We start from the raw sequence: 26,714 nt of genomic DNA, 5'->3' as shown, positions 1-26,714 counted from the left end.
CAGAAGATAAAGGAAATATTGAAAGGAAGACACTTTGATGACATTCAGGGCATCAAGGGTAATATGATGACAGGTCTGATGGCCATTCCAGAAAAAGTTCCAAAATTTCTTTGAGGGGTGGACTAGGCACTGGCGTCAGTGCGTAGGTTCCCAAGTGGAGTACTTTGAAGGTGACCACAGTGATATTCAGCAGAGGTATGTAGCACTTTTTCTAGGATGAGTTCACAAACTTAATTGTCTGACCTCGTATGTATACTATATGATAGTTTCTGAGCTGAGTTTTGAAGATTAGTAGGAACTAATTGGGGGAACTTTGTGACTGCAAGGAGTTGAGAGAAATGAAGTAGGCAGTGGACAGATCTTGAAGGATTATAATGAGTTTGGATTTTATCCCAAAGGCAAGAGGGATTCATTGAAAAACTTTAAGCAGGGTTTTAACATGATCCAACTTGTAATTTATCAAGATCACTCTGGTTGCAGGGTAGAGTATGTACCAGTATTACGTACCTTTCTGAACATTATTTCGTCATTTAATCCTTACAACTGTCCTGCAAGATAAGTATTATTTTCCCAGTTTTTCAGAGTAGGAAACTGATATTGAAGGTAATTTTTCCAAAGTCATCAGCTTACAAATGAATGAACTGGCATTTGACTTGCAGATAGGTCTGATTTGAGAGCCCATTTTCAGGGACTCGGAGGATACTGTCCTATGCTTACTTGGAGCCTTCCAGGCCCGAAGAGCTTTTATTAGAAATTAGTGAGTTAAGAATGGACATTAAGAATTAGTTTGTAGGAATCACTGCTGCTGGTCCCTTCCACGCTTCTAGGTAAACAGAGCTGTTTTCAGTGAGTTGCATTAGAGAAAGGGGTCTTCTACACAAGGCCTAAGGGGGTAGATTTACCATCACCTCAGAGATGTGACAAGTGGGCATCATTTCCTATCTCCCTTCTTTAGTCTCCTAGAGGTGATGTGGTGCTTTGGCATCAATAGAGTGAATTGAACAAAGTGCTTTTTGAGAAACTGTTCTCTGGTGTTTATTTTTTGATCTGGAACCCAGGAAAGCTAGATTGAGCGCTTGGAGAACTACATCTCATTCATTTCTGAGTTTCTGAGGCCCATTGACAGTGCCTAGTGGATAATAGTCACTCATATTGATTTTAATTAAATTTCTTATGAAATTTTCCATCCTGCTTTACATAGAGAAATTAATTTTGTTCAAAACCCCTGTAATTTTTTCTAAGTAACACCAGAGGGCAATGTTCCCTCAATAATGCTTGTTCTGGGACCACCACATTTGGGCCACCTTTGGGAAGCCCAAGTGACAGCTGGTCTAATTTTGCATGACACAGTCCTAGCAACTCAGAATAGAGTGATTGGAGAGGCAGTTCTCTTTAGAGGCTGATGGGCTCTAATAGTTTTTTCTTTCAAAAGAATATAGTAAAGAACAATTGTATAACGATATTACAACTGAAAATAACGTGTAAAGAAAAAACTAGCTATTCTAGTTAAATTCTTCTAATTGAAGAGCTGCAGTAAGACAAGAAGCAACAGTGTTTAGTGCGGAATGAGTCTTGGTTGGCTGTGGGCAAAAGTGAGCATTGAGCAACTTATGAACAATTATGCTTTAAGGTAAAATAAAATATTTAGTTTTACAAGAAGACGAAGAATGCCATCCTAGGGAAATCACTGAACCTGAGGAAGCTTTATAGGGAAAAAGCTAGAGCTGGTGGACACTGGCGAGGACGTAGGCGGATACTATTTCAGTCTTGTGTGTGAGTCTGTGAGGTCACATAGTCATAATTTTTGTTTGTTACTCATTCTTGTGATAGTTTTTATTTAAATTTTTTTGAATGAGTAAGTCATGCCAAAGGGAAACATTGCAGACAACATTTAAGGGTATATAGTAAAAAAATATATCTTCTTTGTACTCCCTTTTTCCAGTCCCTCATTTTCCTTCTCTAAAGCAACTTCTGATATCAGCTTCTTGCAAATTCTTAAAGAAAGCTATATTTAGGTATGTATAGATGTATGAATATATATATATATATATATATATATATATATATATATAAAACCATGTAATCAAATACATATCTGATATATACATACATAGGTATGTATCTTCACAAATGGCAGCACACTATTCATTCTGTTCAGTACCTTGCTTTTTTTTCACTTAATTATATTAGGTTGGTGCAAAAGTAATTGCGGTTTAAAAGGTTAAAAATAATTGCAGAAACTGCAAATACTTTTGCACCAACCTAATAGAACTTAGAAATCATTCATAGCAATGCATTTAGAAGACCTGCTTTAATATTTTTTAATGGCAGCGTAGTGTTTTATTTAATGAATATATCAGCACGTTAATTGATATGCCACTAGTAGATACTTAAGTTGTTTCCATTCTTTTGTTATTATAGGTAGTAAATATCCTTGTATTTACTTTTTCTACTTGCCAGAAATGGAAAAGCTGAATCAAGGAATATTTGCCTCTTTAATCTCGCTACCATAATGCCAAATTGTCTTCCAGAGAGATTATGCAGCTTAATTCTTACTAGTCATACAGAAGAGTAGGAGAGAACCTGTTTCCTTGCACCCTCTACAACATAGTGTATTCACATTAATAATTTAATAGTTCTTAAGTCTCTGCAAGATATTATGGAATATGTAGAGCTTTGGCTCTCTGCTTTCTAACACTGAGCCCATTTCCATTTCTGACCAACCTCTCCTCCTCCCTTCTCACTGTGTGTTCTTTCTGTATCTAATGTTATTCTTTTTGTTGTTATATATTTTTTCTAATGTAATTCTTGATAGTCCATATTTTAACTTCCAAATTTGTCACCTCTTTGGCAATTTTATAATTCCTAGGACTAACATGCAAAGGTGTTTTTTTGGTGGTGGTGTTTTTTTTTTTGTGGTAGAAAGAACAAAGAGCACAGGCTTTGGAACCAGCAGACCTGAATTTGTAACCCAGCTCCACCACTTTAACTACTTATATTGCCTGGGATAAGTTACTGAATTTTTATGAGGCTCGGTTTCTTCATCTATGAAATGGAGATACCAATCACAACCTTCTTGTGGAGTTGTAAGGATAAAATATGTAAGGATTACGTATGTAATATTACTTACTCTTAGCATTACAGTGGACATGTGAGACCAAAAACTCCAATGCCATAATTTTTCTTTTTAGAAAAGATTAGGACCATGAGAGTAGTTGGGACTAGCCATTTTTACATCTAGGTTCTGTCAGAGCCAGGACTAGAATCTAGGTCTCTTATTACCCAGCCTGTTACTCTTGGGATCGATAACTCCCATTCTGCTCTCCTGCCTATGACCTATGGGAAATCTGAAGACATTGCAGGAAATTATAAATAGCTTTTCCTCTGGAGAAGACTGCCAACTCCTTCTATGTCCACTACACTTCCTGACCTTAACTCTTGAGCTCTTTGAGGACAGAGGCCTTGTAGGGTCAGAGCATGCATTAGGCACACAGTAGGTATTTGTTGAATTGACTTGTTGAACTGCTTCTCTTCATATACTGCTGTCTGTAAATGAAGTGGGGGTGGGGTGGGTGTGTCCCTGACTTCCTAAAGCACTTCAAGATTTTTCCTTGTTAGTGTCTGTGGATTTGCTTTGAAATCCATTCCTTCAGCCACAATGCCTTGTTCTAATTAACTGATCTAAGTTAGTGTGCATGTAACTTTGAAGTGAGTTATCCCCCCGTGATTCAGAGTGATGTAACCCAATCCTATGAAATATTTTAGAAGTTAAAATATTTACTGATAAAAAGCTTTTTTTTTTCCTCTTTGCTCTGTAGACATTGGAGTCCGATAGATAATTTCAGGTGCCTGGTATGGCATTACCATATTAAATCAGACATGGCATTGATTCAAAACTGTTTTTAATCATGTTTTGTGTTGTTATATTGACTACTACTCAAAGAAATTGCTATTAAGGGGCCCTCCTAGAGAGACTGGTTAATTACCTTTAGGAGTTTCCATTATTTGAGAACGGATGGTGATACTGCTTGGTTAGTAAGTACAATTACTTTCAACCCACCCAACATTGACTTGCTTTGATACACGTATTCACCTCTTTTTCCTCCTGATCTACCTTAAACAGAGCCAAAGTTACCAAAAACAATTCCTAGGAAAGAAGGTTGGGTCTAGAGCAGATAAATTTTCCCAAAGCAGCGTTTCTGCCACATTCTAAACAGTCCTTCCTGGAGGCTTATGCTCATATGAAGTACCTGAGCTGGGAGACAGTACCAGGTTGGGATGTGCTGTGTGATGGAAAGAAGTGACTGGTATATAGAGCTGCACTTGATTTCTGGCCTTTCACTTTGCTCCAGTACTCCTGCATTTTGGTCCTGGTGCTGGTACAAAAGCTGCTGCCACTAACCCCTCGTCTCTTCCCCCTACATTAGAGAAATGTGGGAAAAAGTCTTTTCCTTTCTGTTTGAGCCACAATACAATTGGAGTTTTTAGCAGTATTTTTACCAGAAAATTAGTGGAAGATGAAAACACAAAAGTCTAAAGAGTTCAGACTTCTGATCCTGATTGAGATGAGCCTGGCTTGCACATCTTGTGGGTACCAGTACCATTCCCTCGTTTCAAGCCTCTGTGGGGTATCTTGTCTAACAGTTCTCCCTTTTAAATTTAGAGCCGGGATTGGTGTACTATGGCCAGCAGGCCAACTCTGGCTTGGTGCCTATTTTTGTCAAGTTTTATTGGAACCCAGCCACTCTCTTTTATTACATGTTGTCTATGGCTGCTTTCATGCTACAACAGCAGAGTTGAGTATTGCGACAGGGCCTGTATGGGCCACAGAACCGAAAATATTGACTCTCTGGCCCTTACAGAAAAAGTTTGCTGACCTCTGGTCTAGGGCATTTCTTCTTAGTGCCTCCTTCAGCTCATCTGCTTGGAGGAAGGGAAAGAAACACTGATAACATCCCGAGCCACAAGTAGATTATTGATTTCAGTTATTTTCTTTGGCTAAGGCTTTCATCTTTTGAAGAAGGCTAATGGGCACCTTGCGTAGGAGAATGAAATTATTATTTTGTAGAGCTGCACATGGTCGTATGAGAGCATCATAGCTGCATTGCAGTACAGCTATGCTTGCGACCTGCTTACGTTTTGTTAAGAGCAAGGTGTGTGTGGGTGGTTTAGTCCTTCCTAGGCTCGTCTCTTGGTGACTGCTTTGCTTCTGTTACATTTTGGGGAACACTTGAAACTCAGGGCTCATTCAGGACTATCATCAGCCCTGAAATAGCGCTTCACTAGTGTCTGGGTCTGATTTGACTTTGAAATCTCTCTACTTCCTGTGGATTTTTGTCTTCTGTTATACTCAAGCTAGCATACTCTGTTGTAGCCACACCTACTTTCTTGAACGTTACTTGGATCTTCTGCTTTTGTCTCTCAGTCTCTGCTGAGAATTGCGTTAACACTTTCCTCTTATCAGCTGTTTCACATCCTTCTCTTTAATCACAACTCTAGGTTATGTATTCACTAGTATTCTCCTTTATTCTTCTCCTTTTATCTTTGCCACAAAGAGAATCCTTGAACTTCTTTAATAAACTTATTTAATGTTTATATTTGTGTTTACATTCACATAAATGGATTGCTTGTCTGTGAAACCAGAAGTTCCAATGAAAACATTAATCTTCAGTACTTTGTCTAGTTCCTAATATAGTATTAAGGAACGTTTTGTAAATATCTTTTGGCTAATTGATATCTCTTCCACGGAAGGTCTCCCAACATTTGATTCGTCCTCTGATGGGCATGAGCCTGGCATTGCAGTGCCAAGTGAGGGATCTCGCAACCTTGCTTCATATGAAAGATCTAGAGATCCAGGACTACCGGGAGAGTGGAGCTACACTGAGCCGAGGTGAGCGGACATTTTTTGAGATGTTGGGTGGGGAATGGTACAGATAATCAAATGTATCTCAGAAAAGGGGAGACTCATTTGCATTAGAGGGCGGGTGCTGGGTACTTACCCAAACTGGAGACTTGATGCTTAGTGACACTTCTCTTTCCCTCGAGTACCTGGCTGGTGCTCAACTGGCCAATAGAAGCTGTAACCGAGACCAGACATGCCTTAGGCAATGGCAAGGAAAGACTTTGGAAAGGGGCTAGTAGCTATACTGGGGGCCAGACCCCAAACTGTATGAGGGTCATCATGAAGTTGGGACTTTAAAGAAGCTGCATAGCTCCAACTTCAAAATTAAAATTTAGTTTGACCTTTGTCTTTGTTCAGGAAAATCTCTTAGTGCACATGCTGCCACTGAACCTGTCATTTGTTAGGTACTAATCACCTTCTCCTCCTCCTGTTTGCACACAGACTGTCTTCCCTTCTCCCACTGGACTAGGTACCTCTGGGTAGTGTATCTTTGTGCTCTTTTCCAAGAAATCCCGGGCTCTGTTGCCTTTCCATCTCACAAGTAGGAAGCTCGTCCTAAGACTCATTTCTTTTCTGTATCGCTTCTTATTACAGGTCGGTTGAAGACAGAGCCGTTTGAAGAAAATTCCTTCTTAGAACAATTTATGGTAGAGGTAGAGTATTTGTTATTTCCTTTCTCCTTGTGCAGTTTTGCTTTACTTCCTCTTTCCAGATGTCTGAGTGGTGACTTGTGTTTGGGTGTTAGGTTGCTTACATGATTGGAAAGCCCTTTCTTTGAAAAAGTTGCCTATTGAGTCTGATAAAGCTTGAGGTGTACATGGGGAAAATGGGGGAAATGGGGAAGAACGTAAAAGGCAAAAGTGGGTTGATTTACATTTGCAAAACATCTTGTTGAAAACCTAGACATTTCATTCGGTATTCTCTAACCTTGTAAAGCTTGGTTAACCAGTTGCTAAATTTTTGCTTGTTGAGATCTGATCACAGGTCTGGACTGTGGAATGGGGGCGAGTCATTATTGCTTATCCAGGCCCTTCAACATCCCACGGTAGAGGAAGGTGAAAAGCGCAGGGCTACCATCTGGGGACTGTCTTGTGGGCACAGTAGGCTGTGGAAAATCACAGTGTTTACACAAGGGCACTGGCAAAGGAATGAATGGGGAGTAGATAATTGTGGCCTGTCAGAAGCTCCTGCCTAGGTTTCCCTTCTAAGGATTGAGCTTGGCCAAAAGAAACATCTGTTAAATGCCAAACAGGGGGAGTATTAATAATAGTGACCTTTGATAATACCAGTCAATATTGATCTTCTCCTTCTCTAACTCTTCTGGGACTTGTTGGTTGTACAGTTAGTACCTTAGTAGAATTATTGCCCTATTTTCTAATTATACGTGTTACCCAAGTTGGAACTTTATTATGTAGGTAAATAATGCTATTATAACACAGTGGTTTTCAAACTTAATCCGTTCCGGAAGACCGTTCGAGTTCTGAAACATTCGAAAACAGCCGACAGCTGGGCCTCAGGATCTTGCACTCAGCAGAAGCCGCGTGACATGTTCGACTTCCGAGGCGTGCTTGAAAACCAAAGCATCTATGTCTGGGTTTACGGTGTTCGTAAACCGAAATGTTCGTCCACGGAGACGTTCGAAAACCGAGGTGCTACTGCATTGCTATGTATAGATTATTCGTATTTCTATCTTGTCTTCTAGGCTAATTTGTAAACTCCTTGTGGATAGGGGCTATAACTTATATTTCTCTTGAACTTGGAATTAGTACTTTTCACAGGGCTAGGCATGAAGCAGGTGTTCTTGAGTTGGAACTTTCTGTTCTGCCTCTGTGCATTGACGGAGCAATGACTCCAGAATGCTTGGGGTCTGAACACTAAGGACAAAAACTGTGAGTCAAGTGCTCAGTGCATCTGCTGAAGCAATTGAAACTCTGGAGAAGAAGGAAAGCATGTATTGTCAAGTCCTGAAGCAGAATAGGTTTCAAGTCTTCATGGAGAAAGACCATGCAACCTAGACTTGTAACAGAGAGCGGTTTCCTACGCCGTTTTTCTGAGTTAGCTTCCGTTGTCTGTAAGTTTGGCTCTTAAAGCGGTTAGCACAGGCTGGGTATGACACAGTGGTTCCCGGCCTCAGCCCCTTGGTTACATGGAAGGCTTTTTCTTAGCCTAGCAGATGGGTCCTTTCCTGATCTAGTGCCTACGTACCTATCCTTGGTTTCTTGCCATTTTTATTTATGTACTGTATGCTTCAGCTATACAGAATGACTTCTCTCAGAGCCTCTATTTTCTCATTGGTAAAATTAGAGGCTCATCTCTTCCCTGTTATTAGGGCAGGGGGAAGTGAATGTACATAGACTCCAGGTGCTAGTCCAGGAAAGATATTTGTGTTTTGGAACCAACTACTTCAAGAATACTGAACCTCTACGTTCTGGGTGGATCACATCCAAACCATATAGACTTGTAGAATTTTATTACATCTGGAAAGGATCTGAGAGCTAGGTAGTTGTAGCTTTCCATTTCATAGATTAAGGAACTGGGCCTCAGGTTAAGTGACTTCCTAAGGTCATGTGGCTGTAGCTATATGTTTAGGACCTCCTACACTTCTTGTCTAGGATTATCCCCATGTTGTTTTGATACTTTGGTTGTACACACCAGTTAGAGGAGAGTTAAGGGCTAGGGTAATGTGGAATGCTTGTGACCTCTGGGATCACTGAATGTCCTGCACAGCTGCTAGAACTGAAAGGTTTCCTAACGGGACAGCAGAGTTTCTTATGGCCGCTGCATCTTTTCAGTTACTCTGCTTGCCTGGGGTCCTACGAACAGGACACAGAAGGGTCATGGGGTCACTCAAGACTGAGCTGAAAGGATGTGCCATCAAAATAAGCAACATAGGAAGATAAACAAACCAGGGCCAGAGAACTCGGGATGAAGGTGCGGGTAGTGGGGGATGGGGGAGGGGTGGGCCAGGACTGATGTCAGAGGACCATGCGGTCAAGGGCCTGGGGCTTGTTTTTCCTGCTTCTCACTGGGGCTGTTGCTAGGCAAGAGGCCCTCGAGGTAGGCAGTGGGGCAGTAGGGCAGGGAGCTTTCTAGGATACTAAGGCCAGGAAAAATATTTAAGGATTGAGTAGGGGTTACTTCTCCATATTCACTTCTTTGTTTACCCTTTCACCCAAGAGTCTCTGATTTCTCTAAGGGGGCCAGTTGATAGTGGCCTAACCAGAGTGGGAATACTGGCAATGCTGATACAAGTCAGCTGGGTGGGGTGGCTGCTGACATGATCCTCATCAAGGGCAAAAGGCCCCCATAGAGCATCTCCTAGGACTAGAGGCTGAAAGACACCTTTAGGAGTGCAAGAGGAGTCAAGGCATTGGGGACTATTACTGCATGGCAGTAGGAATGATGGTAAAGGGGCATGTTAGCAGGATTGGGCTGGCACGGCCCACTCTCAGTCTAGTCCACTGGAGGGAGTTCCTTCCCCTGGCCCCATCCATGCCTCTCTCTCTCCATCTGGTTGCCATCAGGCTGTGCGGCTGCTGGCGGGGCTCTTTATTTATTTATCCCAGTGTAATGGGGTGAGGAGGGAGCTGGCCTAAGGCTGGCATTCCGAGGCCAGGCCACTGAGCCACAGGCGGTTTGCATGGGTGTGTGAGTCACTGGGGCTGCATGCTGCTCAAACCAGACTCGGCCAGGCTCAGGGACAGAGGCAGCCCAAAATAGAGCCCCGCCCTCTGCAGCTGGCAACCCCTGGCGAGGAATCAGCCCTTTACACTAAAACCTGGGCAGTTGCGTGAGGTTGGCTTTCTTAGGGCGGGGGGCCTTAACAGAGATAGAGACGTCTTCTCTGTCTTCAGAGGAGAGTATTCAGCATAGCAGTCACTTCTCCTGCTGCATTCTGACTGCCTTGGAAGGCTTATCTGTTCAGTATAATACTGTAACCAATTTCTGTGATACAGTTTTTGTTACATAACTCCAGTTAACATTGATTTGACTCAGCACCCTAAACGTAGCCATGGCCTTTGTGTCCTGTCTAGTTTTACTTACTAACTTCATCCCGTCTGGTTGCACCAATTCTAAAGCAGATGCGTCAAGCTATGAAGATAGTCATTGCTGCTCTTAGGAAGCTAGAGGTTATAGCAAAGACACCTGGGGAACATGAGGAGTCCTTTAATCTGAAAACTGCTGTCCTGTTGGGTTCATTCACAGACAGCTTCTACTGGGTCTCCTTGGCTGGCTGTACCTAGGATTGTGTATTTGATCCTGTCTTCACTCTCCTTCCGAGTTCTCTCACCCAGACCCCAGCTTCAGCTGTCATCAGTACACCACCGAGTCCCAAGTTTATATCTCCACTGTGCTTCAGGCCCATGTTCCTTTCTGCATAGTTGGCCTTTCCCCCTGGATGTCCCACATGCAGCATGTTCAAACTTAATAATCTACTCTCCTAAACCTATTTCTCCTCTCATATACCGTAGCTTGGGGAATTGTACCATTATCCATTCCATTTTCTAAGCTAGAAACTTACCCACTTTTCTCTTTGTCCTTATTTCCAAAGCCTAACTTGTCAGCTGTCTTTTGAATCGGCTGTTTTTCTCTATTCCAGCTTCTCGTGCCTCAGCTTCCCCACACTCCGCTCCATTTTTGGTTTGACCATGCATCAGCCTCCTAACGTGTCTCCTAGTCAATACTTATCCCACTCTGGTTGAACTTGCAGTTATGTCCGAGTGATCTCATTGAAACAGAAACCTGATTATGTCACTGGAGAGTGACATAGTGCTTAAAGTCCTTTAGTGGTTCTCAGTTGCCTGTAGGACAAAGTTCAGAACGCTTTGCATGTCACACAAGATCATTCATGATGTGTTCCTACTGTCCTGACCCTTCAGCCTGACCCTTTGCCGCTCACCCATAGTGCCCCACAATCTCATCAAACTGAAACATTATTGGCAGCTTCCCACCCATCCGTCTCTGACCCATTTGCTGGATTCTCTCTGTCCTCACAACGGACTCCTACTCCACTTTCCCCACTCGGCTCAGGCATCATCTCTTTTGGGAGTTTTCCATGACAGTTTTTCCTTTTCTTAGCCTGCCCTCCTTCTTCCAAGCTCAGGTACAGTCCCCTGTACCTCCTCTGCCACACTGGTCTGAGCCACTGTTGTCTCTTTCCTGCATTTTTACAATAGCTTCCTTACTGGTATCCCTGCTGCTACCCCTAACCCCTTCTGGACCATTACCAACAAAGTGATCTTATTAAAACACAAGTCATGTCATGCTATTGTCTACATATTGCTGCTCTCCTGCTGAAAGCCCTTCCCTAGCTTCACTTACAGGGTAAAATCCAAAGACCTTCCAATGGCCTACGAATCCCTGCATGATCTGGGCCTTATTACCTGTGCGATCTCATCTCCTATTCTCTCCCTCACTCAATTTCTGTAGCCACATTGGCCTCTAGCTGTTTTTCTAGCACTCTAAACATCACCTGCCTTTAGGCCTTTACGCTGCCTGTTCCCTCTGCCTGGAATGCTTTTCAGATATTTGTGTGGCCGAATCCCTCACTTCCTTTAGGTCTGTATTAGTTACCTATTGCTGTATAACAAATTACTCTAAAACTAGTGGCTGAAAACAATAGGCATTTATTATCTCACACAGTTTTTGAGGGTCAGGAATCTGGAAGCAGCTTAGCTGGGTGATTCTGGCTCAGGGTCTGTCTTAAAATTGCAGTCAAGATGTTGGCTGGGAATGCAGTCATCAGAAGGGGCTGGAAAATTTGCTTTCACTCTGTCTCATGTGGCTGTTGGCAGGAGGTGCCATTTCCTTGCCACACGGACTCTTCATAGGGCTGTGCACCTGACATTGTCCTGGCTTCCTCCAGAGCCAATAATCCCTGAAAGACCAAGGCCAAGACCAAAATGGAAGATGCAGTCTTTTTATAACCTAATCTGAGAAGTGACATCCCATCACTCTCATATCATCTGTACTGTGTTCTCTTCATTAGAAGTGAGCCACTAAGTCCTGGTCATACTCAACGGGAGCTTAATGAAGCTCTACCTCTTAGGGGTAGGTATGTCAAAAAAAACTTGTGGACGTATCTATGTGGACTGCAATAAAGTCTTTTTCTCAAATGTCTCTTTCACAATGGAGCTAACCTGACTATCCTATTTAAAATTGTAAGCCACTTCCTTGCCCCTCTGTACCTGGCACGCCCATTTCACTTTACCATGCTCTATTTTTTAAGCACTTTACCATGCTTTATTTTTTCCATAGCACTTATTTTCCAATGTATCACCATTAGAGTTACTTATTTTATTAGTCTTATTGTTTATGGTCTGTCTCCCCTCTGTTGGAATGTGTATATTCACCAAGGGGAAGGATGTATGTTTTGTGCACTAATTTAGCCAAAGTGCCTAGAGCAATGCCTCTACATATTGTAGGCTCTCCATAAATATTTGTAGAATGGATGAAGGAATCATATCTTCCCATTCCTTTTTGTTTTCCCTATCGTATGAGGAGGCCATCAACTTATGACTTGTTGGTAGCCTGAGACTCAGCACCCTCCGGTAAATAGATGAGTAGCCAAAGGAGAGGACCCCTGTTACCTTGCCATTCTATTACCTGCTTTCTTTCTTTGACACTTAGTTTACTGGGAGATAGTCCCAACATTGGGATGAAGTATAAACCTTGAATCTTTTATGTATGGAGAAACCCTAGAACCTCTTTTATAGACCCAGTTAAGAAATTAAGTATTTGAAAAACCAAAGGAATAAGAACTTAACAAAATCCTGGAAAGAACATTAGGCATAGAGCCAAAAGTAAGTTATTAAGTTTCTTCTTTCCTCGTCTTTCCTCTCTCTGGGCTCTACTTCCACAATTCGAAGGGCTGTTCCTCTGCCATCCACCTGTTCAATGCGTAGAGGAAGACAAAAGATTCAGTGTATGTTTTGTCAGTATCCTTCATGGGCATCACACAGAAAGATAAGCCTAGCTGCATGAGAACGTCTTCCCTACCACCGTGCATGTCAGTTCTCTGCTAATTCATTCTTTTGGTACTTAGGATAGTGCATGTGCACTCTGCCGGGTGAGCATATAAGGTACAATAATATCGTCATCAAAGAGCTCACTGTGCTTAATGAGTGATGATAATAGGAGCCACAGTAGTGGGGTGACTGGAAAAACTTCCTGTAAAAGACAGGGCTTGAACTGGAGTGGAATGGTTTTTCTTTTCAGTTTTGTCAGGGAAATATTTGGAAGGCAATTGAGGTGGAAAGCACATGGGCGAAGGATATAAAATAAGAATAAGAGTGGGTGAGGATTGGTAGAAAATAAGGTTAGCAAGATAATAACTTGAGGCCAGGTTGTGGTGGTGGTGCGGGGGGCGGGGGGACTTAAATGCTGGCCTGGAAGATTGGTGCTTTATTATGGAGGTAAATGTTTTTCAGCTTCTTTCTGCCTGTCATTCATTTATTTGCCTATTTCAATCCAATTATTAACATCTATGATTGCATGCAGTAATTCTCCAACAGAGGCACATCTACGGAAGCTATGGGGCGCTTTCTTCTTCTAATTATTAATTACTGTTGTAGATAGTGGGAAACCGTTGAAATGTTGACTGGAGAATTGACATCTGAAAGTGATCTTTTCGTAAGATTAGGCTGTCAGTGGTACGCCTGTGTGATCTGAAGAATAGTGGTGCTATGGACAGACTGGGCAAATCATGGGTGGGGCTCAATTAAATCTAATCTTGGGCATATAAAGGAATGGTTTTCCTTATTTAAAACACAAATCCACCAGTATTTGAGCTCTGGAATGAAAATCTCCAGGGAGGAAGGGATGGCTGCACATGTTTCTCAACTATATTTCTTCTGAATTTTGCCTTCTCTTTGGGGTTTTCTCACTGTGTATTCCTATAGTCACCATTGAGCCCTGCTGCCAGGGGTCACACTTTTCTTTTGGGCCCAAGGATGTATCAAAAGGCCTCTTTCTCTCTTTTACTTTTACAAAGCTTTATAAGGGCTTATACTTTCAAAAGACAATTTATTAACAATCGAAGGGAAAACTAAAAGGAAGTCAATATAGAAAATACAAATGGAATAAAATGACTTATTTCCAAAAGATAGGTTTCTGATTATAGGAATCCCAATAGTGAAGGACTTTATCATATTCCAGATTCTCTTATCTTAAAAAATAAAATCAAACAAAAAAACCCTTCAAATTTCTACAGAGGTTAGGCATATAACATAAATAAGTGTATCAGGCTGCATAAAAGGCAGTAGAAATTTGTAGGGGCCTGTGGAAAACGAAATCGTATGCCCCCCTGTATGTAGACCCAGATAGGCTACCACAATTCAATAGCTACTTCTCCGGGGAGTTGTGTATCTCCATTCAAAGGAAGCTACCCACTCTTCTAAAATGAAAACTGGTTGGTTTTTTTTTTTCTGCTTAGCCCCACCAAATCTACTGTTAGTCTCTCATGTGGTTTTAATTTCCAGTCTGAGAAATCTACTTAGTTCAGAATTGAGTTTGAGGCAGTGATGATTGATGCCTTATTTCTGGCAAATATCTAGCCCTTTTAGGCCTAACCTATAAGCCTTACAGACTTTTGGAGCATTTTGCTATGATTCACACAGTTGAATCTCCCTCTTTTTTCCCTTGGTAGAGGAAGGATTTCACAAAACTCCATTGATTACAGTATGACCATTTAACAATGCCTTACCTTATTTAAAAAGAAATGATGGCTTATATATAATTAGAGTTAATTTGAAAACATAAGGTGAAGATCTTTTTCAATACATACTGGATTTGAATGGATTATAGGACATACAAGTGGGAATGCTCAGGAAAGAGTTTTAAAAATAGGGTTGAAGCTTACGTTGAAAAATGGACCTGTAGGGGGGTGGGTGATGAGGGTAAAGGGGATCAAATATATGGTGATGGAAGGAGAACTGACTCTGGGTGGTGAACACACAATGGGATTTATAGACGATGTAATACAGAATTGTACACCTGAAATCTATGTAAATTTACTAACAATTGTCACCCCAATAAATTTAATTAAAAAAAAAAATGGACCTGTAGGGGTGGCCAGATGGCTCAGTTGGTTAGAGCGCGGTCTCTCAACAACAAGGTTGCCGGTTCAATTCCCGCATGGGATGATGGGCTGTGCCCCCTGCAACTAAAGATTGAAAAGGCGACTGGACTTGGAGCTGAGCAGCGCCCTCTACAACTAGATTGAAGGACAACGACTTGGGGCTGATGGCCCCTGGAGAAACACACTGTTCCGCAATAAAATTAAGAAGAAAAAAAAAGAAGAAAAATGGACCTGTAAAAATAGATTGGGGAATTATCTGCAAAACAGCAGTATTTGAAGGCCGGAACATGGGTGCATTTTTTTCCTGGGAAGAACATGGAGAAAAGAACAGAAGTCCAACCATGAGATTTGGGGAACAATCATAATTGGAAGGAGTAGTAGGAGCCAGTAAAAGAAATGTGAATGAGGTAGGAAGAGAATCTGGATAGAGAAATAAGTTAGCCAAGAAAGGGGAACTAACTGTTATCAAGTACATACTGTGCATGTGCGAGACACAGTGCTAGGTGCTTCATCTAAATTATAACTTTTAATCCTTATAACAAACCTATGAGGTTGGTGACATTATCCTCAATTTAAAGATAAAGAAGTAGAGGCTCAAGGGCTAAGTCAATTGCTTCAAGTCACTCAGCTGATTTACTCGTATTTGTCTTTGCTCAAATCCCATGCTCTTCCCATCACTAGGGATGGTGATCCACAGTGCCACATATGGGACAGAGACCAAGGAGAAAGGGTGACTGCCTGAGGAAATTAGATAATTCATGGTCTTGGGCAATATCAGGGGATTGCAGGCAGCTAAAGAAGGATCAATTGATAAGGCAGTGGTGACAATGTGTGTAGAACCCTCATCAGAGAAGTTTCCCAATGAAAAGGAAATGAGAGCTAGCTGGAGAGCTAGAAGGGGCTTAAGCAAAACCCTCTCTTCAGATGGGAAGGAACATACGTGTTTGAAAACAAAGGATAAGCCACTGGAAAAGGAAAGTGATAATGTGAAAGCAGAGCCCTATGGAGTTGAGCAAAGAAGGATTAGCTCCTCCTCTCGGGTTTGTGGGCGGCATGAGGGCGTGGGCGGTATTTTGAACATAGGTGACTTGATTTCTGCCTATTTCCACCCTCTTTCCCCAGGAGGTATAGCCTTTTTGTCCAAGAATTTTAAAGTCCTTTCCAAGGGCATTCAATCTGCCTTACTTAAAAAGAGGATCAGAAGGTTACATGATTTTTCTGTTGTGACAGAAATAGTGAAAGGGACAGAATTAAACGTATAAGCTGTATTCTTTCCCTCTTCTGAACTTCTGCAGCACCTTGTATCTTCCCTATGCCACTCATCACTTAGGCCTTATTATAAGAATGTCTATACTTATCTTTCCTGTTAGATTATAAACTTCTTCAGTGCAGAATTGTATTGCTCATTTTGCTTCCTCTTCTGAACTGTAGTGCCTTGTAGATAGGAGGTACAAATGACAAAGGTAGCTTAAAAGTCTCTCACATTGGTAAATGTCTCTGGTTATAGAAATGAAACGAGAAGACCAAAGTATCAGACGATTTACCTTTAAGCTTTACCCGATCTATTGGCTTCATAACCTTAGCTTTATACCTAAAGTGTTCTCTTTGGCCTTCCCTTCTGGGTGATACTTCTTCTGGAGAGTGAGCCACATTGAAAAGTGATGAGAGTTCTACTCTCTAGGTTAGTTAGTGGCTTAGCTGTCCAGTGTTTAGGATTCGTGGGTATCCTTATTATCTCCCACAGGGAACTGTCAAGGAAGACATTGTCACAAAGTCTCAGGAAGCATTTTTTTCGTTCTGTGTGGGAGACCTTAGGTTTATTTGTTTTTCTCTTTGGAAGTTTGAACTCTATGTGGACAGTATGTATTAAGCACCAGTGAAAATATTAAATATCATGGAGTCATACTGAAAAGTTAAAACATGGTTTCTGCCCTTGAAAGATGGACTTTTGAGAGAGATGAGACCACTGGAATTTATTTATGGAATTTATTTATTTTCATATAAATATATATATATATATATATATATATATATACATACACACATATATGTATGTATATATACATACATACATACACACACATATATATATATATACATACACACACACACAAACACAAATAATATTCTAAATACATAAAATACATATCACTTGAGAGGGAGAAGAAATAGATTCATTTGGATGGGATGTGGGGTTCATACCAGGCTAGTCTGGCTAAGGTATTTCTAGAAGAGATGAATCTTGAGCTAAGCATTCAGAGGGATTTTATATGGTGAATGACTGTTGAAGGGAAGACACACTAGGTATTTTATTCAGTTACATAATTTGAGAGGCTCCCGAGGTGCGGTGGTTTGAGGGAATCCTCCAAAAGCTCTTTGGCATCTGTTACTGTTACGCTTGAAGCCCGAGCAGTCCTGATCCTGTACATTATCTTCTTAGAATCTTTTACTCCAAAGAACACTTCCAATTTGACGTGAGTGAAGCTGGGAATAAGGAGGAACAGGATGACACTACTTCTTGGTTTAAAGAAGGAATACTTGGAGATCATCTTAACATTTAGTTTTCTGCAGCCCCCAGCAGCTGGGGGAAGAGCAGAATGAAAGCACCGGATTTAGTGGGTACCTAAAGAGACACAAGTCTCAAGCACAGTATCCTCTTCCCCCAAATTTGGGTTAACCTCTGACACTGAGATAAAGAAGAATCCATTTAAAATGGATGTGACTAGCTATCTACAGAAGTAACTCACCCAACTGCTTGTAAATCAAATATTGCTTATGAGACTAGGTTACCCATCTCCTCAAGGGCCTAGGTTAATACCTTAAGAAGGGAAATCATGGCATCTCAGAAATCTTAGACAGAAGATTAGAGCCACTGAATTTTATGAGCTGGAAGGGAGTTGATCAATCTAAGAATATATCAAGCCTCTTTGTTTTACCTGTGAGGAAATTAGGACCCACAAGGATAAAAGAACTCTGATGTGGGCGAACAGTGGTAGATTTCGGCACCAGGATTCAGAATTTAGCACCAGGACGTGGGGCTCTGAACTTCCAGTCCAGTATTCTTCCGTCATGTCCCATTGCCCTGCCCCTTGTCGCACAGCTACGCTTGGAACTTTGTGGGTAGTAGGCTAGCTCGAGGCCCACTTGTGAGCAATATAGACACCTAACTTAGTTATGACACAGGAAAATGGTGCGTGGCTGGAGAACTCTGCCCCAAGTACTGCCTTCTTTCTTACTTCCCGTCCCTTTCTTCTAGCACTTGGTCTTGTACACCTTTAGGCTCTTATAGGCAATTTGAGAAAAACTGTTTATGTAGTTAATTCATGAGGTCTGAGGAGATGTACTAACAGGAGCAGAGTTGTATAGAATTCAAAAAAGATAATCCAAGGAGTAACACTTTATTAATTTATCTAGCACGGTGCCAAAGCAATGATATAGTAGAATGAGGATGAGTGTCTAATATTTTCCATAGGGTATGTGAACTATCCCATAAAGTCATTTGCTGTTTTTTCGCCTTTTTCATGTGTTTAACAGGTAGCACTCTTAGTGTTTATTCAGCTTCCCAAGAAAAATCAGCTGAAGATCTATCAGTCACCAGGATGCTATAGTCCCCACACTATAAACTAATAAACTGGCATTTTAATTTCTAAATTAGTCTCGTATAATTTTAATTAGCATCAATCTGCTAGAGTCTGATCATCCCTAAGTTAACTAATGAACACCAAGTGAGAGACCCGGGACCTTTGGTGACCCCTACAAAGTATAGATTCCCCGTGAGATGCGGTGGGAGCACCCACTCAGGGTCTTTAACCCACGTATCTATTGATTACCCTCCCCCAACATTTCTGTTTTGGAAACACTGGTACTGGGGACTCCTCTAACTCCATCTTAGAGTATCGAGCTGGGTTTAAAAGCATCACAGGTAAGTACTCGGAGAGTATTTATTAGATTCTATGCCTGTTGTTCAGTGCAGTAAGTGGACTCGATCATACAACCCCTTTCATTTAACCTAAAATGTACAGTAAGAAATCCTCCCACCAATTTGGGGGTTCTGCCCAGCTGCAGAGGCCTTTTGGATGGTGAGTGGGAGGTGTAGATGTTCTAACTTGGGAGGGGTCTCTCTCAGTACTCTCTTAACTCATAGCTTCCCTTTCTTTGACTTCATCCACAGTGCAGGAGAGAGGGAAATATTGGTGCCGCTTTGCCGCTTTTTGTTTTCTCATACCCATTTTAGGAAATGTAGTGTCAGAGGACTTCCCAGAGTTTTGTTCCGGTGACCTAGAGAGCCCCAGTGTCTCAGACTCCGAGAGTTGGTTCTAGTTGTACTGACCTGGTCAGAATCGCCTGGATCAACGAGCAATGATATACAGATCAATAGCCCCTCTCTCCTGAAACTGCTTTTGGGGCCTTTAAGCCTGAATCAAATGTCCATTGTACTAACCTTGTATCGGGGCTCAGAATGTCAGTTTTCAGCTTGTCCTCATATATAAATATAGGTCTCTCTAGATATAAAAAGTGAGAGAGTCTGTAAGTTGCTTTTTTTTTCTATACCCCCTTTCATGGGGCAAGCTAATGAGATGCATATCATTAAAGACCTGATGTTTTGTGGGATGGAGCCTTTTAAACTGGATGTGCCTGGCTTAGTCATGGCAAATATTTACCAAAAAAAAAAAAAAAAGAAAAAAAGAGAGAGAGAGAGAGAAAAAGGACATACCATATAAAATTAGAGTTCTGAAAATAGTACTGAGAGAGGGAGAAAGAAAGAAGAAGGAAAAAAAAAAAACCAGGACAGAAAATACAGGCCAGTCTGTTTGGGGAAAAGGGAAAAAGAGATAAAATGAGAGAAACCTCGGCAGTAAAAACAGCATCTTGGTAAACAGACTATAAAAAAAATTGTGACCTGCTTTCTGGCAGCCCTGGCGGCTGTCGAGCGGGCGAAGGTGGCGGGGCTGGCGTCTGTGTGGACACACGGTGCCCCGGGCGCACGGCTCCCCTGGCCGCGCAGGGCGTTAAATTTAGCCACATAATGATGGGCCTGAGGACAGCCTCTTGTTGACCACACCATAATTACTGCTTTGCTTTATGAATTTTATTTTGCTTATTCTGTTTCCTCCTTCTTTGGCATGAAGGAGGCCTGGAGTGGGGGGGAGTCCCCCCCCGACCCCTCCCCTTACTGGACAAATGAGTCTTCATAGAAATTTGGGCTCTTGGGCCATCAGAGTAAAGAGTAAGCTCCCTTGATTGCTCTGAAAGGGAGGAAGGTTTGCTGGTCCCCAGGACTCTTGATTTAATCATAGTAAAGTCCTAAGTGGGACTTACCAGCCCTACTTCTCAGAGCTTTGGGAGAAAATGTCCTGAAGTCCTTGGCCTTAGAAGGCACTTTATGTGAGTCTACAGGTTGGCACTCTTACTCTGTTTATATCCCAAGAGCTAGGCTCCCAGGTGTTGTTGGATGTTTTGGTCTTTGGTCCTAAGCTCCCGAGCTAGCTGCTTAGCAGTTTGGTTTTGACAACCTCCTGCATCACGAAGAGGTGTTGTTTTATATATGTTAGTCGGTGATAACTGGGGTCTTGAAGCTGAGGATCTAACATAAACAACTGACTGTTCAGATAACATAAAAAGACTTGATCGGAAACTTCAAGGATGGTTCGTCATCGGCCCCTGGCTGGATGCTGATCATCTTGCTTTCAGAGTTCAGTAGCATTGTTTTTTAGAACATACTATGGCCTCTGTCAGAGCAATGCTCTGAGGCTTAGCTCTACTGACAGCTTTACAGGAGGGGCCAGAAGCCCTTGATATTGGACCCAAAGTACCATATGGGAGAGAAAGGGGGCTGTAGAAAGGGCATCAAAGAATTGTATGGAGTAGGTCATTGGGGGTGAATTTCTTGAATGGTGACCTAGGCTGGCAGCTACCTATGGCCCCACAGTGGCCCTCCAACTGAGGAAGTGGTGGAAAAGGAAAAGCAAACAGAGTTGTGGTCAGGGTACTGGCTTGTCAATCATTGGCCAGGACTGTCCTGTTTGTGTGTCAGGGTGGTTGGGCTCCTCCTGAAGCCAGGCAAGAACGTGTCAAGGAGAGGCTTCTTGCAGCTCTTGTTTTCCCAAAACAAAGGAAACTCCTTGCATTGCTGGAAGTCGCGTGCTTGGATGCTGAGTTTGTTGTTGCCTGATAACCTGGCCACCAACTCCTGCCCTCCTCTTCACCCCTCACAGCCAGTGGCTCAGTGGGAGCAGCTTCCTGTTCCGCATCCTACGCAGCAGATTCACTCTCTATTGTATTAGAGTGGGGAAAGAGAGGAGAGCTAGCCCTCCTACCCCCAGACCTAGCCTCTTCTCTTCCCATGGAATCTTCTAGAACATTGTTTTTCAAAGTAATCTGACACATGGTCTTACTGTGCATAGCTAATATGCAGCACATACCACATGGACACGTTCAACAATACTCAAACCGTTTCATGCCTCATTCACTGAAATGAGTCCTCTGAACGTGTGTTTGGATTTCATGGCAATGTCAGATTGCTATAAAAGTTTTAAAATACTTACACTCAATTTCTATACTTAACACATCATGGGCTAGTAACAAAAAATTCATGGACCAGCACCAATTTGCTGATCCCTCTTTGAATAGCATTGTTCTAGAACTTTAAGACCCAGTGAGTTTGAACTATTCCCTGTTGGATGTAGAGGTCCTACCCTAAATATTTTCAGTGGGGGTGAAGAGAAAAAGGAATTCTTAAGTAAATTTCAGGCAGTAAGAAATCATCTGTCCTCAATAGCCAAGTCATGCCAAAGAACTGACAGGGAGGTGGAAGGTTGGATTAGATGGCTAGGGGTTTCTTTCTCAGCACTATGGTTCTGTGATTCTAAGGTTAAATGGCAAGGCCAAGAGATAAAGTAAATGACCATGATGATTTTCCCATAGGGTATGGGGTCCGAGCCTTAAACTGCAACTCCAGGTCACCTAATGAAAGAAAGAAAAGGAGGGGACGTTTTCCATATAGTTTATTTACCAGTATGTCATTATTATCTGGATAGGAGGGTTTTCGTATATAGATTGATCATGTGTTTGGTCAGCATTATCTTAGTCTTCTGTTAGGAGGCCGCCAAATTGTTTCTAGAGGTTGAGAGATACCGGATTGAGGAGAAAGTAAATATTAGCAGAGTTGGTGGAATTCAAGTAAGAGATAAGAAATGGGGCTTGGATTAGAAATGTGGATTATTGGCAGGTTTACCTGACAGCCTTAGTTGGGGGTGGGGGTGCAGTAATACTCAAGAAAGGAGGCTAAAAGCCCCGGGCCATAGGACAGCTGGTTGGAAAGGACTTGCCACGTGATCAAAGGTTTTCCTTTGCTAGAGAGAGAGAGGAATAAGGGGACTGAGAAGGAAGACTGTTTGGAAAGTAAGCCAAGAATTTAAAGGACTGCAGAGTTCCATGAGGAAGCAATTGAACCTGCTGGGTTCCACGCTTGCTAAAGAACAGAAGGAAAAGAAGTAGGTCCAGCTCACCTCTGCCTCTTGTTTTTCTTTTTAACACCCCACTAACCTCAGGGATCTGCAATCAGGAAAAGAAACCAGATGTAAGCTCCTGATTAAAGTAATTCTGGTCACGTGTCCCTCTTGAAACTGATCGATGGCTTATGACCTTAGGATAAAGTCCAATCTCCTTCATAAAACCATTAAGGTCCTTTATGATCTGGCCTCTACAGGTTCATCTGCCTTCTGCTAGGCCACACTCACCCTCCCCACCCCAATCCACACTCCCTACCGTCCATCCCAAATCTAACACTTCAGTCACAGTGAACTACTATCAGTTCCTGGAGCCCATTATTCTCTCTCTTACCTCTAATCCTTGGCACAGGCTGTTCCCTCTGGAAACCCCCAGCACCATCTGGAAACCCCCTTCTCACCTGGATAACTCCTGTCCGTTGTTTGGATTTCAGCGAAGATGTCACTTCCTCTAGGGAATTTTCCCTAGGTCTCTGAGTTCAGTTTAGTTGCCCTTCTTAAAAGTATGTGCTACTTTATTTGCTCTATCATAAGCCCTGTCAACACTGCACTGTAACACTGTTTTTTCTGGCTCCCCCTACTAGACGGTAAGTTTTCCAAGGGTAGGGATATCATCTGCCTTGTTTAACTTGTTTGATTCATTGTAAGAACTCAGTCAATTTTGTGATGATTATGTACCCTGCAGAGAATTGAGACCTTTGTTATTTGATTGTCTTATAGCTACCTGGTGAATTGAGTAGACTTCATTGAGTAAAATTCAGCACAAGTATACTGATCACCTACTCATTAAAAGAAGACTAAAAAGAAAGAACACATTTACATACTTTTTTTTTAACCCCATAGGGACGCTTCAGGATGAGGAGATGTGATGGATTCGCTCAGAGAAATTACGTGATCCTGAATCCCACAGTAATTGCAGTTGAAACAAGAGCCTCATCCTTTGACTTTCTAGTACAGAGTTTTCCCCCCCATTATCTCACACTGTCTCAGAGGCTCTGTCCTAATGAAATATATTTGAGAAAGGGGGGTACTCAGAGAGTGGAAAGCGTTCCTGTAACTCCTCTAAAATTATAGAAAAAAGGCCAGGCACCAAACTGGAGTATCGTCACGTAGAAGGTCAAGGAAAAATGTTACGACCACGAGACATGGAATGAGCTGAGACACAGTTGGAGGGGAATCCTCTGTCTTGGAGAAGGATCTGAGAGACACTGACATTTTCAGCTGCCAAAATGTTTTGCTTGGGGCCGCCCTGAGAACAGAATAGCCAAGTGGGATGAGCACAGAAGTGGGGTGGGGTGTGTGGGGGGGATGATACGTGCTGGCCCTTTTCCAACTCTAGCATTTTCTCAGCCACTTGAACAAGTAAGGTAGATGAGCTAGAACCTTTAAGGCTGCCTCTCAGTCCTTTCTGTCCTTCAGTTCTTGGGAGCTGGTATCACCCAAGTCAGCAGGAACCTAGTCTGTAGGCAGAGCTGGCCGCAGGCCAGGTTCAAAATTATTCCTGCGCCCTGGCCTTGGGCAGGGAAGAGCACGGCCCGGGTTCTCTCACCAGCAGGGATCAGTAAATTCTAGCCGTACAGGACCCAGACGCTCTTTGTCCAGCAATGTTTTCCCAGTGTCTCCTGGGGAGTGATTCAGGGCCAAGGTGACAGTGGGTTTGGAGCCCAGATGAAAGGATCGCAGGGACCACAAGACAAGATCCCTTGTGTGGTGGCCGGCTGGAAAGAGGAGGGAGTATGTGTGGAGGTCAGTGACGCAATTCTCCTGGCTCGCAGCGATGGAGGAGGAGAAGGCCCGCGGTGTGTCTCCTTATAAAGAGGCCCTTACCACATGAAGCAGGGGGTGAAGGTGATCCCACTGTGAGTCACCCAGGAAGGGACGCCGTGTGCCCAGAGCCCAGAGGCGAGGACTGGTGGATTTCCCACTCTTTCCTTCTATGATGTTTTGCGTAATATGGTTGCTTTAGTCACTCAAGCTACGCTGCTCCTCTGTCTTCTAATCCGTGTTTTCTCCTCACTCGCAACTATCCCTGATGTGTATGGGTTTTAAATCTGTCAATTTACTCTTGATTTCTACAGTTGTTTTTTTAAATCTGAAGTTTGATATCTGTTGATTCCAAGAGACTCAAACCACATTAATTGTGTTTGCCTTTGAGAAGATGGCCTGGTGGCTCTTGGCCAACCATGGTTGTTCTTAGATTGTGTTTGCTTTCCTTCTTATCTTCAACCAAGGCAGGTATCATATCCTGGACTGGAATCTGAAGACATTCTAGGGGGCCCCTGGATCCAATTGCCCTTCAGTTGAAAGCAGCTCTCCTCTGGCCTTTATTGAGGTCTGGGATTGCAGAGAGCTCTGGGGAGTGTCCCTGTAATCAGCCAGCCACCAACCCCACACTGCCTTGTAATAAAGCAGCTCTATATTTGTTCTGTTTATAGTCTCCTCTGTAATAATGCCACAGCCCTCACTGTTCTCTCTCTTTGGGGAGACTTTCTGGGTAATAGAAAATTTTGAAATGTTAAAGAGGGTTGTAGGCTCAGAAAATGTTTTTATCTAGGATGTGTCTTAAGTTGGGAAGATGCCCAGGAAATCCAGGCGGACAGTACCCTTGGGGAGGAGTGTATTGTGGTGAGCGTGTTGTGTGTGTGTGTGCGCCACTGTGGCTGTAAGGACCATGGGGGGGGGCAGGGGGAGGTGTAGGAGAAGCTGCGGGTGCGTGCCATGTGGTTGCAGGAGGTGTGGAGTGCACTGCTCTCGTGGTGGCGAGTGGCGAGTGTGGTTGGAATGGAGTAGGAGAGGTGTGCAGAAGGGCCAGTGCGATGATGGAAAACCTGGTTTTGGCAAATTTCAAACCGGTCAGGTATGTTGGATGGTGAGACCTGGAAATTTAGCCTCAGAAGAGAACCTATTTTAAAAACCACGTTCCGTTCATTTTCAGCGGACACCCCCTTTAGCCCGTCCGTCTTTTCAGGCCTCGGCTCCACACAGTTCTGCTGATAAGCCTCGTTCCTCCTTCCTATTACTTCCAGTTTCTCGTCTTGCTTTGTAAACCAGGAGAAGTTAGAGGCAGGCTGTTGAGGAGAGGTGCTTAACAGTAAGCCATGCTGAGCTGGGTTCATGAGCGGGAGCCTGATGTCCCCGGCTGATGGCTTTGAAGTTTACCTGTGTGATGGCTACCGGGAGTTGCCGTCGCCAGGGCTCTTACTAACAATTCTGATGCCTCCTTTTTCCCTCCCCCCCACCTCTGCCCACCCCCCAACTCCCGGATTCTATAAATACTTTATTATATGGCACTAGTAAAACTTCAAGTATTTCTTTTTATTAGAGCTACATAATATGGTAATTGTGTGACAGAACAGAGCTCCCTGAGCAGCCCCCACCCTTTTCCTAGGTGTGGCCTCTCACCACCTCAGCTGGGGCTCGGCCCACAGGCCTCTCTGTTCCTCTGGAGCGTGTGTGAAGGGGGCTGGGTCAGCTTTGCAGACAGAGCTAAGGGGTCAAGGCCTCTGGGGGGGATCAGGCGAGAGGACTCGAGATGCTCCTCTAGTTTTCAGCAGTCTGTCCTGGTGCGTGAGTACAGTAGGAATCTTACCATGAGCATGAATTCTAGTCATGGCTTGAGGCGACTTAATCTGCCTTTCCTTCTAGTAGTGGTGTCACGTGCCATAGAATAGGTTTTGAACTTAGACCCGGGGCCAGGGGTGCATAGGTTTCTTTGGCTGACTCTGATTCACACAACTTCTCCTTTATTTGTTTATTTTTCAATAACAGTCATCCTTCTTCCTGATGCCTCCTGGGTTCAGAATCTGGCGGTGCCAGAAGCACCTGGTCCCTCCTGCCTCTTGCTGCTTCAACCCTACAGCATCTCTCCTCGTAAACCTGACTCATTGGTCTCTGTGGCCGCTGGTTTCCCAGAAGGTGTGAGGCTGGAAACGCCACAGTCCGTAGATCTTTCCTTACTGTTAATGTGTGACCTGCTAATGGTCTGTTTTGTTGCCTAATTGAGCCTTGTTATTTGATTCAGGTTTTTATCCCATGAGACCTGGCTTTGAAGCTTCCCTACCCCTCTACTGTGGCGACTGAACACTCTTCTCTGAATTGAGCAGTCCTTAGTTTCTGCATATTTCCTTCTGCAAAGCTTGAAAATTGGGGATTTCTGCCTGGGTAGCAGCTCACAGAGCCCTCAGTTCCAGGGGCGTGGGGTACAATGTTGAGTCCTTTCTTAACT

At 43.0% G+C, this 26,714-nt stretch overlaps 1 protein-coding gene across 1 annotated transcript in view; it reads left to right on the top strand.

Annotated features, from left to right (window-relative positions):
* Positions 1 to 26,714, top strand: part of NHEJ1 (non-homologous end joining factor 1) — a 56,035-nt gene that overhangs the window by 4,249 nt on the left and 25,072 nt on the right. Inside the window, exons 4-5 of the mRNA XM_081050901.1 lie at positions 5,752 to 5,890; positions 6,497 to 6,555. Of these exons, the coding sequence (XP_080907027.1) occupies positions 5,752 to 5,890; positions 6,497 to 6,555 (198 nt within the window). The remainder of the gene's footprint in view (positions 1 to 5,751; positions 5,891 to 6,496; positions 6,556 to 26,714) is intronic.

Source organism: Rhinolophus hipposideros (genome assembly GCF_964194185.1).
Source record: "Rhinolophus hipposideros genome assembly, chromosome: 6".
Classification (NCBI taxonomy): Eukaryota; Metazoa; Chordata; class Mammalia; order Chiroptera; family Rhinolophidae; genus Rhinolophus; species Rhinolophus hipposideros.
The sequence above is the reverse complement of the archived record's forward strand: the minus strand, read 5'-3'. Positions and strand labels throughout refer to the sequence as shown.